The sequence below is a fragment of the Enhydra lutris genome, unplaced genomic scaffold, assembly GCF_002288905.1.
Source record: "Enhydra lutris kenyoni isolate GAN:26980312 unplaced genomic scaffold, ASM228890v2 scaffoldscaffold49, whole genome shotgun sequence".
Taxonomy (NCBI): domain Eukaryota; kingdom Metazoa; phylum Chordata; class Mammalia; order Carnivora; family Mustelidae; genus Enhydra; species Enhydra lutris.
The window spans coordinates 4,251,631-4,271,217 of record NW_019154133.1 but is presented as its reverse complement, the minus strand read 5'-3'; the positions used below and the strand labels follow the sequence as shown (position 1 = coordinate 4,271,217).

The 19,587-nt window shown below is 39.8% G+C and overlaps 1 protein-coding gene across 5 annotated transcripts in view; it reads right to left on the bottom strand.

Moving 5' to 3' along the window:
* Positions 1-2,435: 2,435 nt before the first annotated feature.
* Positions 2,436-19,587, bottom strand: part of LOC111156820 (tumor protein D52) — a 104,064-nt gene continuing 86,912 nt past the window's right edge. For 2 of the 5 annotated variants that reach the window (XM_022517910.1, XM_022517906.1), the window contains exons 3-8: positions 19,114-19,262; positions 17,480-17,581; positions 16,352-16,378; positions 8,964-9,005; positions 6,951-6,999; positions 2,436-3,128 (exon numbers count right to left, since the gene is read on the bottom strand). In XM_022517910.1, coding sequence (XP_022373618.1) covers positions 3,009-3,128; positions 6,951-6,999; positions 8,964-9,005; positions 16,352-16,378; positions 17,480-17,581; positions 19,114-19,262 — 489 coding nt within the window. In that variant the 3' untranslated portion in view covers positions 2,436-3,008. The remainder of the gene's footprint in view (positions 3,129-6,950; positions 7,000-8,963; positions 9,006-16,351; positions 16,379-17,479; positions 17,582-19,113; positions 19,263-19,587) is intronic. The other 3 variants (XM_022517908.1, XM_022517907.1, XM_022517909.1) reach the window with 3 other exon arrangements.

Genomic DNA, 19,587 nt, shown 5'->3' with positions numbered 1-19,587 from the left:
TCTATAATTAATCCAATTACAATAGGTCGGTCCCAAATTAATCACCAAATGTTTCTTTGGTATGGGCAAGAAAATCTGATTTTTCATCTGGGTCTTAAAAGCTATAAAGAAACACATATGATGTTGACATGGGACCTTATGCAGCATCTCCTCTACATACATAAACCAAATAGTCACTTATAATAAACATGTAGCTTGTTCAGTTTTGATACACTAATTCCATATAGCTACTTACGGTTTTTTCCCCATATCTAAATTACCAAGTGTCTGGAGAGAAGTTGTAATAATGGATTCACCTCTTTCCCTGACATGTAATACATACAAAAAGAACCCATACCCAAATTACAGAATTTTTATTGTTTTCAAATACTATACAAAAAAAAAAAAAAAAAAATAGTGTGCATTTCATGACAAACAAATCCAGAAACAGTGATTCCAAATTTTTTCCTTCTCTATTTCAGTAGTTTGAGTTACTAAAAGAATAATCCAGTGAATTCTCTCTTCCATTGATTACTTTGGCCTCATAAGCATGAGAACTCTTGCTTTATTTTCCACAAACTCCATAAATTGAAGACAATCCTTTGTAAAAAGAGGTTAATTTCAGAGATTTCCTTCTTTCACACTTCTTGTTCACTTAAACATCTGAGATTTCACTCTCAAGTTACTGTTTTCTTTCAGTGTCAAACACAAAATTCAATAGCATGACCAGGACCTCTCTGGTATTTTTAATAATTACTGTGTTCCAAATTTCTTAAATATCTGTGAATTCGTAATATTGAATCTTCCACAATGACTATTCTGAATAATATTTCTACCTCCATATGTTTGTCTAAATTCAACCTCTCACTACTTTTTACTACTACTTTTAAGATGCAGAGTACTTTGCAAAAGATTAAATCATTTGAAATTAAGTAAAGGTAGATGTCTGGAAAAGCCATTCTCCCAATTTCTTTCATGACCATCACCAAGTACCCACATACTACCATCCCATTTTCCATTCCTTAGTCTATCATTTCTCATTATAAAGCAGAGATCTAAATATATTCCACTCAGCTAAAGTTGAAAGATAGTAACAGGGCAGGACACCCAAAAAACAATGTGATGAAAAGAGGATGTTGTGATTTAAAAAAAAAAAGAAAAGAAAAATGAAAGACTGGTTGGAAAAAAAAATAATTTAACAGTTATGATGAGTAACCACAGTATTTCTATAAAAAGACAAATTTTTACAGATCCAGTCCTCCAGGACAGCACTTCAACAACTGGGCAACTGCCTTAAAGCCTCTTCAAGGAAATAATATATATGTTAGTCTGACACCATTACGCAGTGATTTAAAGCAGATAGTTAAAAAAAAAAAAAGTTATGTTTTTTGTTTTTTTGTTTTTTTGTTTTTTTGCATAGACACCAGTTGATTATTTAATACAAGCTGTTTCCAGATCACTGGTCTCACAATAAATATTGAGACCTATAAGACTCATATACAGAATTTATTAGGCTTTTTACATTTAATAGAGCATATTTTCGGTTGCATCTAAAATGCTATAACAAAAACTCTAGCAATCAAGAATGGCAGCGTGTTACTCATAACAACCAACACTTGTGGCTTTTCAAATTTGGTTTTCGTAAGATAATTTATCCTGAAGTAAATCTAGTCATGCTTAAAAAAAAAAAAATGCCTCAGGTCACTCCAAGCTTGGCAATTAACATTTGGCATAAACAATACTAAAACAATTACAGCTTGATAAATAACAAATACAACATTATAGGCCATAACCATACACAGAATAATGAAAGGTCATAGTGACAAATAAGTAAGTAATTAGAAGAGAGTACCTTGGCCTCCATGCAGATACTTCTAGAGGCTTTGGTTCATTCAGCCCTGCCATTTTTTTCAAAGTAGAGGGGCAATGTCTACAGTATCACTTATGCATTAAATCCTCAGGAGTTATCACCAACCCCTTAGTATAAAATCTTTTCAAGTTATATTAGTCATACAACTTTGTGTGCTCATTTTTAAATGGTGCTAAATGAATTAAATGAAGACAGCAACGTTCCCCCTAATGTGATTGATTTTAGCATTTTTACAGCTACTGAGATCTAAACAATGTTCAGGCTTTTGAATGGAACAGGTGATGAGTGTTCCTATTCCAACCTACTGGTAATTAGGAGACGCCTGAATCAAAATGTTATTTTGCAACCTACTCTGAAACTAGAAATTTAGTCTCACGACAAGTAAGTCGAGAGAAGTCGCATAATAACAAATACACTGAACGTGTTATTATCACAAACGGTGACAAGAATGTGAGGGTTCCGCTCTCAAGTCATCTAGGACTCTGAACCGCTGCACATGTCGTCACTTACCAAACTGTAACAAACTGGAAGTCGAGCTAACTTATTTATACTTAGTCTGCTGTCTTCAGACACACAAGATACAAGATTACCTTCTACCAGAACAATGTTTATTCAAGAAACATTTCCTGTAGCTGGTCGTTCTTCCCTCGGAGCTAAAGAAAATTATGCCAAAACTTGTAATAACCAGGATTCAGGAAATTTTAAAGAACATTTTAGTTAGCAATCAAATACCCAGAGGTTCAAGAAGGAGACAAGAAAATCGTATTGAAGACAAAGATCAAAGTGGCATCCCAGATCCAGAGCAATTTTGTAAAGGAGGAAAGCAAGTATGATAACCTGAAGCTTCTTAGATCATTCTAATGAGGATCCCCAGGGATTACATGTGTTGTTGTTGTTGTTGTTGTTGTTGTTGTTGTTGTTGTTTTATAATAGTGTTTCCTAAATCAGGGCCCTTAAATGCACATTAGAGGGTATTTCCCAGGAATCAGAGGTGAAGATAGTTTTATTCTGTTCAACCCACAAACTATTTGGTCAAATGAGTATGTAAAGCTAAGTGAAAGCACATCTGGTGGAAATTCGCGGCGACGACTGTTGACGAGACGTGCTTGGATCTTGCCTGCAGCATCTGGCAGTGGGCAGCCGAACAAAGGTGAGGGCCTCACGGGTTCGCCTGCGTCTGTTCTGGAAGAGGCTCTGGGGCGCCGGCACTGGCATTTGCCGTTGAATTCAAGACTTCGCCAAAATCCCCGCCAGCTGGCTTGGTTCCCCCTACTTTAGACTTAAAAAAAAAAAAAAAAGGTTCAAAAAGGACAAGACATCGCGAAACATAAACTCAGCTGACTCTGCCAAAAAGTAACTCAAATTTTACTTTGAGGATCAAATCCATCCGGAACCTGCTAGCCCAGCGACGGTCATATAGGCGCGGAGTTCAGTACTGCTGCAGTGTTCCACGCAGTTAAACAGAAAACCGTGCGGGGGGTCCTCTGCGGGAATACTCAGATTGGTAGATGCTAGCGCTCCTCTTTTTTCCCATCTGCTCATCATTCCTCCCAGGAAAATCTGCCCAAAAAACTTCTGAAGACCTACTACTCTCGAATATCTATTGGCAGTCTCTCAATATTTGGAAAACACTTTAGCTCCATCAGACTGTTCATTCAGCTACACTCATTCAAGAAATACTGAATCTGACAAGCAAAGAAATCGATCTGGTTTTCCCAGTTACAGCATAAAACCTCCTAATGCGCTGCTACTTACAGTGTGGTGCAAAGATCCCCAGACTGACTCAGTGTCCCCTGGGAGCCTGTTAGACATGTAGGCTCAGCCCAGCCTCCCCACCTCCATCTAGAGATCTCCAGGGGCTTCCTAGACAAGTTACAGTGTGTGAAGCACTACTCCAATTTATCTGGCCTGAAATTTTGTCAGTGAACATCTGTCTGCATGAATAGGTCTGCCTTACGTTTGTATCATACTTTATGCTTTTCAAAACCCTTATTATGTCATTTCATCCTTAACAACACTGACCTATCTATGCTCTCTGTTACATCTCCTTACTGACCAACGGGACAGCTGACTAACATTGGGAAACCAGTCAGTAACCCACAAAGCAACTCACGGTAGGTTTAACTTGACCCTGCTCTTAGTTGAATCATAACTGACTAGCCACATTATCAGTTGGAATCTAGCTGAAATTTTCTCTCACTCTCTTTGGTTTCCCATCCACGATCCTTAAACTGTTTGGAAAATCTGCACGACTTTTGTCCACTGCATATTTACTAATTTATTAAAACACATTTCTTTATTACAGGAAAAGTTTAAAACCCTTGCAATTCAACACGTCTAATGCAGGACTCTTTCTACAACTGGTCCCTTCTCTATTCCTCCTTAACTTTAATCGGCTGTAGCAGCTACCTAGTTGGCCCAGTCGGATACCTGGGAGAGAATCCTTGATCCTTCCCATCTTGTGCCACATCCAATCCAACGCCGACTTTCAGGCTGTCATTTCTAAATTCTAAACATCTCTGAAACCTGTCCCATGGGCACTACCTTAACTTGCCTCACCACCATCTTGGCCTGGATTACAACTCCTTTGTCCTAACTAGTCTTCCTGACACCAGTCTTCGTTCCCTCAGCTCTGCAGGGCACCAGTGATCTTTCCAAAATGCACAGCATACTCTACCCACACTGTTTGAAATCCTTTAAGGCTTCCCATTGCCCCAAGTCCAAATTCTTTAGTGTGGCCTACCCATCGCCCTAGCTTCATCTCCTGCTCACTACCCTACAAGCACAGCAAAGTTCCTGGTATTCCTGAAAAGGGCTCCAAAGCTGCAAACATTCCCCTCAACCTCAAAGCCTCCATTTATATTATTGTGTCCTGTGGGAAGCCTTCCCCTTATCTTCCCTCCTAGGCCAGGTCAGACATTCCTGCTACTAGTCCCACTGCATCCCCGAGTCTCCCTGTCGTGGCACCTGACCTCACTTTATTTTCATTGACCATTAAATTGTCTACCCATCTTACAAAAAGGGTCTCTGTCTCTTGCTCACTGTGGTATCTCTGAGGCTTACCCCTGTCACATGGCAAATGCCCAATAATCCCAGATCCATGAATCATTCCAAAATCTAAACCTAAGTACATGGAGACCTGATGTTTAATTGAATATAAATGTAATCTAGCTAAATTACATCCCAAGCATACAACCATATTTTACAGTCTTTTGAGGTTATGTTTCATAAACTTCACTTTTTAAAAAAATTACAAGTTTTTTATCTGAATGGTGCCTAGTCATGTCTCAAAAGCCAAGTTTCACCACAATTTATAGAAGCTAAATATACTCAGAGGGAGAGTATGTAGTAAATGACCTGGACTTTTCTCCTCACCTTCAATGGCAAAAGAATACAGTTGTCTGGTTTTCCAACCAGTCATTTCAAAAACTGATGCTTAAGGCAGATTTCAAGGCGAGGCTTATCACGATAAACCTCAAATAGTGAGAACTGAATTATAGTAAGCCTTGACTTCTACAATGTACAGTCTATTTTCAAATACATGACTAGGCATTAAAAAGAATAGAGCAGGTCTCATACTGACCTAGAAGAACAACTAGGATAAAGATTTTGCTCATCAAATATGTATTAAGCTGCTTCAATGTGCCAAGGACTATTCTAGGCCTTTGAGAAGCATCAGTGACTAAAAGGAACAGGTGTCTGTGTCTATGGGATCATAGAGCACGTATGCTAGTGGGGGCTGAATAAACAATGTTATAGGACTGTCTGTGCAGTGTGATTCCTTTCTGAAAAATGTTTATGCATTTATGTAGAAAGAGAAAAGGTGTGCATTTGTGTCTGTGCAAGAAAAAAAGGTCCAGGTATTGGAAGAGTGTTTGGTTTTCTTTCCATAAGCATCCCCTGCTTCTGCAATTTAAGAAAGAAGCATTTAGGGGCACCTGGGTGGCTCAGTCCTTAAGTGTCTGTTTTCAGTTCAGGTCATGATCCTCGAGTCCTAGGATCAAGCCCTGCATTGGGCTCCCTGCTCCACAGGAAGCCTGTTCTCCCTCTCCCACTCCCCATTTGTGTTCCCTCTCTCACTGTGTCTCTGTCAAAAAAAATAAATTAAAAATCTTAAAAAAAAAAAAAAAAGGAAAAAGGAAGGAAAAAAAGTTGCATTTAGAAATAAGTGACTCCAGTTACTATTCTGAAAGACTGAATCTGAATATTTGTTTTTAAGCAGATTTATATAAAGGGTTTAAGATAATGCCTTTAATCCTTAAAAACATCTACAGTACTTAACAGATTTAGTTTAAGAAGAAAGTTAATACTGGCTTTGCACAAATTCTGTAGAGAAGGTTGGGCAGTAGATGGGACCTAAGACAACCTTTCTGGCCACTGGTGATCCTAAGAGTTGGTGATTTTATAATTTTGAATATAATCTTGAAAATAATACAATTTACAAATTAAGAAAGCTAGTCGTGGAAAAATGCCCACCTTCCCTGAAATCAAAGCCATCAAAAAATAAAATCATGCATCATCAATAATGATCACCATGGCATCCCCATCATTATCTTAAATGTCTAATAACTGAGGACTGAACAAACATATATGTCAGAAGGTACATGTAAGCAATCATTAAACCTAATTTTGAGGAAGAATATTTAATGACATAGGAAAATGTTGTGGTATTTGGTTAATTCCTTCTTAAAGCACAAAGGCATAGTTGTACTACATACATATCGCTGACTGTAGGTGATAGGACCAACTTTTTTGTGTGTTACTTTTTGTGCTTTTGTAATGTACTTATTAATTTTCTACGATAAAATTTATATTAATTTTTATCTGGTTATAAAAGTATTTGAGTCACACAAAGTTCTCGAGTACTACTGCTTTTTAAATCCTACATTTCCTTTCAGCATTTAGCTTCTGCCATGCTACAACATACACTCAAAAAATGGATTAAAAGAAAATACATCACCCATAATAATGTAAATAAAGTTATTAAAGCTCTTTAAATACTTTTAGAAAGAAAGAGTAATGAGAATAATTTACCCACAGCAAAAAAAAAAAAAAAAAAATTAAGGTACCAAGTAAGACATCACTATTCGTCTCTACTTGCCTTTAAGTTTTCAACCTTTTCTTCAAATGATTTGAAAGTTGGGGAGTTTCTATGGAGAGAAAGAAAAACAAAGAGTTCTATTACAAACACTGAACAAAACTCACTAGCTTGGCGCCATTAGTTGACTGTATTCCTCTTCACCATTATTCTCGGTCAACAAAGAGACCGATATATTTAACTGTACATGTGTGTGCAGGCACACACACAAATCTGCATCATTAGATAGGACATTACTAGGTAAGATGATCCGTTTCGGGTCTAAGATTTCGACAACAATGCCTTCAGTTCCACAAACGGCCTGTCTCAGACATACAGGACAACAGATGGAGTCCAGTACATGTGTGAGGAGAGGGAACAAAGGCATGTAGAACATCGATTCTGTCATTTCACCCATCTAGTCATGCCACTTTACCTTTGGTGACCGTACTATACTCTAAAACTCGAGTTTAAATTCCCATGTTGCCTGGCCAGAGCCCTACAGTAACCCATATCCCCAAGCAGGACAAGCAGACCACGTTAAGTTTCCATGAACAGGGATCCTGGTTTCCAGGGAGCAGCATTAGAGACCAAGAAAGGGAGACCGAAAGGAAGAGATGTGGTTTCGTCGACATCACAAAGCTTCCCCGGGGGACAGAGCACTCGGAGCCCAGGCCTTCACAGGCCTTCCCACTCATCTGTATTAATTACGGAGGATCACAGCACCTATGTTGCTCACATCTGGGTTTCCAAACTGCCAGACTTCACCTGACCTCGAATATCCTTCATGTTACCCTAGATGGAAAAGGTGAAGAAGGGAACACGGGGTCTCCTCCCTCCCACAGTGGGGATGGGCAGCCAGTGGCAAGGGGCGGGCCCCCAGATGCATCAGTGACTCTTGGGAAGCTTTGGCAATGCAAGTCCTCAGGCCCCACCTCAGGCTTACAGAAATCAGAAACCAGAGGAGGGGCCCAGCAAACAGGGGGGTTTAACAAGCTCTCCAGGTAGTTCTGAAGTTTGCTACAAGTTTAGCCAAGCATGTATGGTTAAAAGTCCCCTTCAACGGACGAATGGATAAGGAAGATGTGGTCCATATACACTATGGAGTATTATGCGTCCATCAGAAAGGATGAATACCCAACTTTTGTAGCAACATGGACGGGACTGGAAGAGATTATGCTGAGTGAAATAAGTCAAGCAGAGAGAGTCAATTATCATATGGTTTCACTTATTTGTGGAGCATAACAAATAGCATGGAGGACAAGGGGAGATGGAGAGGAGAAGGGAGTTGAGGGAAATTGGAAGGGGAGGTGAACCATGAGAGACTATGGACTCTGAAAAACAATCTGAGGGTTTTGAAGGGGCGGGGGGTGGGAGGTTGGGGGAACCTCAATGGGAGGTTGGGTGGGAGGTGGTGGGTATTGGCGAGGGCACGAATTGCATAGAGCACTGGGTGTGGTGCAAAAACAATGAATACTGTTACGCTGAAAATAAATTAAAAAAAGAAAAATTATGGGGGCGGGGGGGAAGTCCCCTGCCTCCCTAGAGAGGTAAGCGTGGTAATAACATACGTCACTTGCATGGGTTTCATAATAAAAGCGGACTATACAATTAAATCACAGCTGGATCCAAATGTCACCGTGAGATGAGGGAAGTGGAACTGGAAGGATGGAAGAGAAGAGGAGCAATTAAAGCTAATGTAGGCAGATGTGGTGGGACACGTATTATAGCTGCGAAAAAGCAGCTTCGTTAGATGAGTCGTGTTCATGTTTTCAATTAAGCAGATTAAAGATATGAAACAATATTATGGGTTTTCAAAATATAAGAGAGATAATTTTTTTTTAATCACAAATCTTGAATGTATCTCTCACACCCTCTTAACATCACACGTAGAGTGAATGAAACTGACAGAGTATGACGCTCAGCTGACGTAGAGCAGAACCCTAGGTCTCTGTTTCAGAACAGTTCAAGTTCAACAGCTAAGTAAAGAATAAGTACTAAGTAAGATCAAGTACATTTTGTAAAAATATACTTTACCTCATAGCAGGCATGCTAATTGAATGTTGAATGGAGCGGATACTAAGAGGCAGCATTAAAAAGAGATAGACATGAAGTTAGTACCGTGATTAGACATGATAAAACCCTTCTTTCTAGAAGCTTATTCTTTTGGCACCATGAAGACTTAATCTACTTTTTGAGGTGGAGGGGATCAAAGTCATTCCAAAATTATTTTTATTCTTGAGCCAATTTGTTAAAAATTTTTCAAAAAAATTTTTTAGTTTGTTTATTTATTTATCTATTAAAATAATCTCTATACCCAACATGGGCTTGAACTCATGACCCCAAGATCAAGAGTCACATCCTCCACAGACTGAGCCAGTCAGGTGCTCTTCATGAGCCAATTTAAACCACGTAAGTTGATAGAACTAATAATTCAACCTTACATTTTACAGCACTTTGGAAACTACAGTGCTTTCACTGTGGGTCATCTAGCACCAAGGCTCAGAAGCTAAATGATTTACCCAGGGTCATAGTAGAATCAAGAATGGAACCTGGGTCTTCCTGATTCCTAATTCAATGTTCACCGCCTCCCCTCAAAAAAACAAACAAACAAACAAACAAACAAAGCACACATAGAGGCGCGCGCGCGTGCGCACACACACACACACAAATGAGGCTGAAGAAGGGCTCCAGTAGCTGTTTTTCTCCCACAGATTTGTGATCAGACCAAAATAAATCACCTATTTGACAACTTCAAGTCAGATCAGAGATCACTCCTTAGTAGTAGTATCAATTTTCTAATAAAAGACACTTGTATTTCATCCCCATTAACTAAATGTTCTTAATGGTCATTCAAATACCATCTGGCCCTTTGTTTTACCAGGACCAGCTTCCTTCTCTAGGGCAATGTGGTTCACTGACCACCCAGGTTCAAGGTTATCTACTCTCAGCCATCTCCCATAGAGACCACCTCACAAAATGAAAGTACTTTAATATTATGGCTCACAAAGTCACTGTAAATTGATGATATGATTGTTGTCCTTGAAATATTCTGATCACTGGCACAGCACTTTTGGCAGGAAATCTTTCCTGCGGTTAAGCTGGACAGTCCAAGGTATTCTCAATTATATTTGAATATTGCATGTGTGATTTAGTTTTCTCAAAAAAATCTGTTTTACAAATGATAATGCATTTCAAAAGACGCTCCCGCAATCTAGTTTTGCACTAATATGTAGTGACATGGGAGTATGATCTTGACATAAATCAAAATATGCTCGCAGTTCACAATCAAAATAATTGGTAAAATATTTGGACATTTTCATACTTAATGTTGTACATGACAGAAGCAAAGAGCCATACAGCTCACCATTCTCTCTATACTATAAGAGTGGTAGATAACTTGGATATAAGACTATTCTCTAAGAGGAATTTGCTAATTCTTTTCCTCCTTGATCCACTGCAGTGGGCTGGATCCATATTTGAAGGACAAAGAGGAATAAAAATCATCCTTCTTAGTTTACAATTCTAATTGTTTTAATTACAGTAGTTTGCGATAGCTTAGACCCTTCTAAAGTCTGTCTGCATAATCACATTTCTCCAGCCACTTTCCATCATCCTCAGTGATGATAACTGGAGCAGTGGAGCCCTAACCACAACTAACCTCCTGCTCATCTACAAATTGTTTGGACTGAACGAAGAAAAGGGGAGGAAAAAAAGAGACCAATTAAGGTTATTTTCTTATCCTGGGATTTTGTAATTAGGACACTAAGCCATTGGTCAGTTAGTGGCTAAGTACATGAGCTAATAAAGTTATGCAGGCTTAGATGTTAAGGAAGACCTTTTATGGGACCAGGAAGGGCAAAGCTGCAAGACAGCAAAGGAAGCGAGTTCCCAAAAAAAAGTACTGAACAGAAGCACAGAGGGAGGTAGAGGAAAGAAAGGAGAGAGGACCATGTGGGGAAGGTTAGGGGGAGGGGAGGAGCAGGTGGGAGAGGAACAATGGTTTCCTTGGTTTCTGGAAGCGACCTTGATTTCTACCAGCTTTCCAATCAGCACGCCTAGTCTGGGTGGGTCCAGGACTTGCTTCCTTTCCTCTTCTTGGATTCTCTTTCTGTGAAGCACATTCCCCTTCTTAGGTCAGCTAATTTACACAATATTTTGTTCCTCATAACCAAGACTCTTCGCTAGAACATTCATTTTGGCAAAAATTACCAAATTCTGGCAAAAGGAGAAGAGTTACAGCTGAATGTGTGATAAACTGCTTGTTCGTGGGACTCACTCACTGAATTCACAGTATTGACAAAATGAGGAAATAGGTGGCAAAATTGCCAATTTCAGAAGTCCACAGCTAATCCTAGCCACTGTCCCTAAGCACCATGTAAAAGCTTATTCCTTCCAATGGTCATTTGGGGAGCTCTGTGCCCCTTGAACATACAAGCTAGTTAAGAGGGAATGGGGTCAAAGGCAAAGTGGAAGAAATAATCATAAAACGCATTCTAAGTGCATCAAGTTTTAATCGTACTAAATTCAACATCTGGAGCACAAGTTACTTCAGGATTATCCTACATGTAAGAAATCAGCCCTGGGGCCATAAAGTTGAAGAACGGAATTGTAAGTCACCTGGAATTATCAGGGGATGGAGAATGGAAACAAGAAGGCAGTGGAGAGCTACACATGAGTCTAATCAAGGGGTCTCCCCCGATTAAGTAAGAAGATAGATGGTAATGGAACATCAATGCAAGGAGACATCAGGAAGAAAAGGGTAAACTGACAAATAAGGTAAACAGGAGAAAACAGTAATATTGGAAATACAGATAACTTTTTAAATGTTTGATTTTTACACTGTTATTACAAGAAAGGACTACCAATATCCTTCCAAGAAAACCAAGTCAGAAGCTGACAATCTGGGGCACTTACGTTATGAAGCACCTCACAGGCCCCAATAAATGATTTCTGCAGTGTGACTTAAAGAAGAATGTTAAAAATGATCACTTGGAGAAATATAAGAAACAATGTAGCATCTCTTGTAAGGCCTTCAGGGTCCTACTTGCTAGTGTCGAACTTCCATTAGCCATTAGCCGCAAAGACAAAGGGAAGAATACACACACTTAATGTTTTTGTGGGAATACATAAGGAAAAGGAAGGAAGTGATAATGATAAGGTGTTTATTTTGTGATAAATCATGGAGTTGAATTTGGTTGTGAGCACCTTTCTTTAGGTTTTGTATTTCACAGTAAGGTTAAAAATATACTCACTGAACAGAGAATGAGATCAAAGTAACACAGATTCATATGAAGTGTGGGTCTCCCTGCATCTGAAGTAGCCATGTTGATAGGGAGTACAAGGAGTACCCAGCAATTTCAAATCTACTCAGTTATTTGAACTTCTCTGTAATCCACATATAGAAGAAATTCCATTTTGTTGGTGGCTAGTCTGTAATTCCCAGGGCAGCTGTTCTTGCTCTCCTAGATTCCCTATGGAAAGCTACACAAAGCTTCAACTTGCCTCAACTTACCTAACATCTCCAATCTCACTGAAGTTTAACTATGGAAAACTTCAGAAGCAAAAAGCCATGTTGCTAGGAGACCAGAGCGGTCTTTAATAGATACATTGTGAGGATTAGTTAACAACCATAAGGCAAATGTTGTTAAAATTTTTCCATCTTGAATGGCAACCCTTAAATATATAGTATCAAAAGTAGTAATGTAAATCTGGGTTCCTCAAAACACTGACCAAAAAAGAAACCAGATAGCAACCAGGTTCTCACTAAATGCTTCTCAATCTTGTATTTACTCTTACTTTAGAAAAGTTATTCTTTCAAAAAACTGAATTTTTTTTTTACATTTTCCTTGTTTCTTACCCAGTTACTTGATCTCTTCACCCCTAATCACTATGAAGAAGGCTGCATAAAAGGAGGAATGAGGAAGGAAGGAAGGAAGGAGTAGGTAGGACACAGAGAAAGGAGGGGAAGGGTGAACGGTTAATGCTTACTATGCGCCAGTCACGCTGTGTTATTATTCCGTTCTGCCCTCATGGTAATTCCTTGACTGAAAATGATAAACCAAGGTAACCACCGGGCAGTGCCTAGAGGGACATATTCTTCAACCATCATGGCTTTGGGGAAGCAAAACAATGCGGAGAAGAAGAATGCAGGCTCCAGAACTAGGGTGCTGCTGGGGTTCAAGTCTCAGCCTTCAACCACTTAGCTATGTGACCTTGGGGAAGTCACTTAATCTCTCGGTGGCTTTGTTTCTTCCGTACAATTAAAAAAATAAATAAATAAATAACAGCACCTCCTTCAGAGGGACTATACAGAGCCTTGCCTGGAGAATAATTAATTCACCATTATTACTACTACTACTGAGGACTTTAATGGAAACACACGTTAACATTTATTTCACATTAGATTATAGTTAAAACTTTCACATTGTACCCAGTTATTTCAGTGGTAACTCGAGCCACACAGTCCAGACCAGGGGCTGGCACATGGCTAGCATTCAAACAAATACTTTTGAATGAAAGAATGAATGAATGAACAATCGTGGTAACTGAAGTTAGGAAATATGTGCGTGAAAGGGAGAAAAGTTCAATAAAGCTTCCCAAATTCTAATCAAGAAGTACTCTCTGAAAGAGAAGACGTCATTTCTTTTCCCATTAAGTGGTGGAAATTTTCAGCAAAACAGAATTGTCCGGAGTTACTTTAATGAGCACCCCCCCCAAAAATGTAGAGGTTTTTATGAAGAAATACACACATAAAAAGGAGAAACTTCCTTTGGAAATAAGGGCAAAGTTAATGAGCACTTCCTCCTACATATATCAAAGGTACTGCCAGAGAGACTACTGAATTACAACACTATACTTGAATACTAAAAACTGAGGTTTAATACTGGCACCAAGGAAAATGAGAAGGCTCTTTCAAAATTCCTCTCAAAAAATTAAAATCATGAGTCAAAGCTCAGCACGTATGTGTAGAAAATAAGCAAACAGGAGAGGGGTGGATATGAACATACCACCCGGGGGCGGGTGGAGCTGGCTGTCCCTACAAGGCCTCCCATTACCCTGCCCCATGTCTGGCCGCCCCACACCTAATTTTCAGGGCATTCAAAACAGATCTCTCCATCTCTCTTGTTTCCTCTGCTTCGTCCTCCTCACACACCCACTTGAGGTGTAAGACAAATTTCTAAATCCCAAGTGCCAGTTTATTAACTGACAATGTGGCATAAAAACTGTTGCCGAATCTAATAATTCACGTCAGCAAATCATCCACAATTCAGTCAGAGAGAGAAATCATCGCCTCAGGCTTGCTGGGTAAGCAGGGACTCAAAGGGTAGTTGACAGGATTAACCAGCTATTTCAAGCACTTGGCAGAAAGGCCTCCTGTATCAGTCTCCACAAGAGAAAAGGCCTTGTTGGGACTGAAACCGTCAAAACCTACTGTCCACGTTCCCTCTCCCTGGACAGTTTCTGGGGCCAGTACTGGCTCCCTGAACTCACGGACCTAAAAGATGTGGTCTTTCTTTCTATAGGTTTTCTATTATGTATTTCTAGTACATATGTTTTCATATGTTTTTATGATATCTGAACACATTAAATCAGATTACGATCAGGGCTTCTTGACCTAGAAATGATTTACGTGACTTTAGCCAACTTTTAACCTGTGAAAATTATAAAATTTAGCTTTCAGAAGATAAGAAGATAATCTCATGTCTCTAAATTTCCAAGTTTTAATCAAAAGCCTTACTTTAACCTTCACATATCAATACATGCTATATTATTAACGGAGGAGAGTCAGAAGAAAGGCAGGCAGGGACCAGGGCTCGCTCCTAAAAGATTATTCTACAATACCCTGGAGGGAGCCCTCCACCCTTTCCCACGTGAACAACTCCATGATAGGCAAATGAGCATATGGACAAAACCTGATTGGATGACAGGTGCGTATTAACCAGATTAAAACAACCCGCCAACATCTCATAAAAATCCCTAGACTTAGAAACTCCCAACGGTAACCCTCTCGGGTTTCCTCCCTCGTGGGGAGTTTTGTATCATCCTCAGTAAAACTGACTCTCACTCAACAAACTTGGCTTTGCTGCCCACCACTCTTCATCTGGTTTACCTCTTTATTCTTCCAAGAGCCATGACCAAGAATCATGGGCTCTGAAGGAAAAAAAAAATCCCCACTCCATCCGCTCAAAGATTCTAAGGTCTTTCCATACAAAAACCGTATGTGATTTGTGGTTATGTTCTTTGGACCCGTCCCACAAAATGCAATCTCCCGTTAGCAGAATGGATTATGTGACTGAATATCACTCACCCCAAACAACCTGAGATAAAATGGTCTTAACGGGTTGCCTAGAGCGCTTGGGACATTTTTAATTGAATACCAAAGATACAGAATCACCTCCTACTGCTGATTTTTTTTTTTTAAAGCACTGTTTTCACTCTAAATAATTCAGCATTTAGAGTTGATTTACCCCTATGATTTTCTCTGACTTCCAGAGCCAAGTGTCATTAGGACAGAAAGACCTCAGCTCTAAGTACGTATTTCCTTACTTAAGACAGAATACTTGAGAAGACAACCCGCATTCACAGGAACAGAGATGGAGACTACCACATTGCCTTTCCTGCTTACTCTCTAAAAGTCCTTCCTCCAACTTCGTTTTCTCTATTAACTGGATAAAACAGTCTGTATGGGAGACAGAGAGGAGGATTGTTCAACATCACAAAGATTTCTTCTAAAAGGCATGGTCTGGGATGACATCTTTTTAAAGTGTTTTTTTTTTTTTTTTAAGCCTAGTAGACGATTTTTCCTTTTGCAACCATGAAATTTCCTTACGTGTATATTTTAAGAACATAAGAAATTAAAAAACAGTAAAAACTATAAGCTAATAAAACAAGTATGGAAAAGTACGGAGTAGTGGGATACTTTACCTTATGTATATTTTACCATAATTAAAAAAAATCCCGAGTAACCTGTATAAGATGGGAGGCTAACATCATGAGGCATACATACGTAGTCTATTACAGATACATAACGGGACCCACGTGAAGAATTCTAACATCCTTACAAAAGCACCAAAGAAATGAAAGCATCAAAAACAAAGTCAGACATTAAAAGGGAGGAATTCTGTATGCCATGGTTAAGCTGCTTCTTTTTACCAAAAAAAAAAAAAAAAAAGTAAGAAATATCAAAATCATTTCCATATCCCTGAACCACAGTGTCAAATTATTCTTTTAATTTATCCGTTACCCATGGGATACAAGAAACCCTCCCTTAAAAATAGGTATGCACTAGAGAAAAAGATACTCCAAACGCAAGAAAAAGTACGTCGTGGACAAACAACCATCCAACGTGGCGTGATAATCTATGTGAGCACACTTGTCTTAGACACCAGCTGCGCTGCAGGGATGGTTCGAGCTCTCCTTACCTAAAGGAATGTGAAAAGGCTTGCAATCTGCAAGAAGCCACAGTAAGCATTAAAAAAGAAAGGAAGTTCTGGTAAATCTACAATAATGAAATAACCTACTTTTTAAGAGTTGTATTAAGGTTTTAACTGGATTCTGCGGTAAAATACAAACAAGCTGGTGTGAAAAGGAATGAGAGCACCTGTGAGATGTTTATCAATTGTCCAAAGAATCCCAGTAAGCTATGTTTTATTACACAATGCTTAGAATGTCGATAGTCCAGAGACGATAAGCAAGTCATTTGGTTTTCTGGTACAGAGCATGTAATACATTGATTGCCAAACTTATTCAACCAACCAAATTCTGGTTGTAAAAGCTACATTCCCCACAAATGAAAAGCACAAAGTCATGCAATCTGGGGGTTTGGTGGGTAAAACAAAAAAATTTTCATGCCAACAGAAGCACAGCAAATGTAAACCATGTTTGTCACTTTCAGCGCTATTCTAATCGACATGGGGCGGGGGGCAGGATGAGGGACACACAAAAGCACTGAAAAGCACTGTGAAGTGGTTTTATCGAAATTGCCACAGAAATTCTGCAGACTAATCTAAAATATAAATGCAAAATGAAAAGCAAAGCTCCGTATCAAGATTTGGGCCTAAGCGTGGATGTAGAGAGAGCTACAGTATACATCAGTACACAGACGAGCACGCTGTCATCACACCACGGTGTTTAACAGTGTCCCACACAGAACTGAAGGCAGGTCTCAGTCGAAGCGTGCAGGCAGTGCTCCTGGACGTGTCCCCAGCGGGACAACAGGCTCGGCCCACAACCACAAACTTGCAACTAAGAGAGACATACTTACCCTGCATGATCAGGAAGGACTAAAAGGACAAAAGTACACAACCAGAATTTTCCAACAACCTTAAATATACTCGTAGGATGACTGTTTTGAATGCTATGCCTAAAAGTCGGAAGGCTCCACCTAAAATAATTTAGGCACAATTTCAGGTCCGGTTTGAAGGAGTGGCCTCCCTCACTCACAAAGAGAATCCAGCATTAGCCACAGCCAAAGTCGGGAGGTAAACACAACCACAACATACTTCAATCTGCCTCAGTTACTTAATGAGCAAAGAGAAACGAGGACATACTTTACATCTTCCAGCTTTTTGGTGATGACGGATCCAACAGATGAGAAAGCAGCTGATGCCTTCTGTCCAGCCTGAGATAAGGTTTCGGATGTCTTTTTGTATCTATGTTAAATTATAAAAGAACAAAGAAAAGTTAAGCTAACATTTTCTAATAGCAATTATTTAAAGCACAATCACCACCTCTCAGAGAGCTCTCGAAAATTAAAACAAATTTTGTCTTCAGAACATCCAAACTCCTTCACAACCGCTGGGGGCGTCACCCCCCTCACCCGAATTCCACCCCTCACTGGGGGGCTGTCTTCACCAGTGCCCTGGGACGGCCACACAGAAGGAGGACTAGGAAGGCAGGGCCAAGGAAATCAGGGTACAGGGCAAAAACAGTCACGGAGAAGAGATGAAAATGAGCCAAAGGCTTTTTCCACTGAAGCCAAACAAAACAAAAATGAAATCAAATTCCTCCCATGCCTTTTATAACTTTATGTCCTAAAAAGGGATTAGAAGCAAGGTAAGGCCCAAGTGTACTTTATTATTCAAATAAATTATATGGGCTATCAAGATTTTTTTTTTTTTTTTTTTTTAATTTTGCAGGTCTGCAGAGCTACCGAGTAAGGACTTGGGGACTCTGGGCAGAGTACATAAAAGGTGTGACACTGAAAATGACTTGAGTGGGGTATTTGCTAGAATCTAAAGCTATCACTGACCACCTCCCTCTTCCCATCTATCCAGGGATTAGTGAAGGGAAAATAAAAACAAATGAATATGGGAGCCACAAAGAGGTTAAGATCCTCACATTACAGAGAGGAATGCTCGGGCATTTTTACTTATCCCATCAAGATGAAATACTAAAAACAGAAAGTTTATGGTGATACACAGTCAAAAGACTAGTTCCCTGGACTTCTGAAGGAGAAAGTGGCTCAAAGGGGGCGGACACCTAGTGCTTTCCTGTCAGGATGCTGTCAGCCTCACTGCCGTTGGTCACCAGCTCAGCGCCAGGACCAAAGATACAGACATAAAGAACACACTTTAGAATCTGTCCCTAGAAGCTTTCTCCTCTGTGTGCAGGGACACAAAACTGCATGATGATCATGCCGTATCAAAATCTGTGTGATCGAAAAGATAAGAAGATTGAGGGGTGGGCCTCTGCCACCAGCACCCATCGGAGGCAATGAACCAAGAGTCTTGCACTGTATAGAGAGAAGGGTGAAGAAAGACTGGCTCTGTACTTGGTCAACCGAGAGTTCAAATCCTGCCCCGACATTTTTGATTTTGTGACCTCAGACCTTCCCTGATCCTGTTTCCTTATCTCTGGCTACCTCACCTCCCACCCTACCCAGTCATCCTGAGGACGACTTGACGCATTTCCAGCAAGTCAACACACAACACTGTTGGAACTTAAATGTTATTATTTCAGCTCACAGACGAGGCTGGTTTTCTTTCTATCCCTATTCCCCTAGTGTGGAAGACCAGAGTTAGAGAAGAGTCAGATGCACCTGAGGACTGGGCGGGAGAGCCCTGTGTAGTCCAAAGAAGAGCTACAGAAGCACCCTCATCTCCTTTCAGTTCTCCTGCCCAGACAAAAGGAGCAAAAGCATCCTTTACATTCTCTAGAAAAATCTATGATCAAGGGAACATACGCAGATGTTGCTGTCACATCCTGCCAGCCTTTGGCAATGTTCTGTTTTAGTTCCTGCAGTGAGTTGATCCCAAGTTTCCGTTTGATCTCTGCTAGATGCTTCTCTTTTGCTGCTAACACTTGAGACAGAGTCTGGATTTCTTCTTCTACCTATGAGGAAGGGGTGGTGAGGTAAAAATACAGCAAGAGTCATTCAAAAAGTGAAGATTATTAGTGCAAAACTGTACTCAAAATTTTGGAGTCATTTAAAAACATTTGACTCATTTGTCTCTTTAAAAACAACATACAGCATTTTGTTAAGTTAACTGGTTACATGCCAATCTCTCCTGTAGAGCTTCTCTTTTCTGTTTTTTTTTTTTTAATAATCTTTTTTTTTTTTTTTTTAATTTATTTATTTGACAGACAGAGATCACAAGCAGGCAGAGAGGCAGGCAGAGAGAGAGGAGGAAGCAGGCTCCTTGCCGAGCAGAGAGCC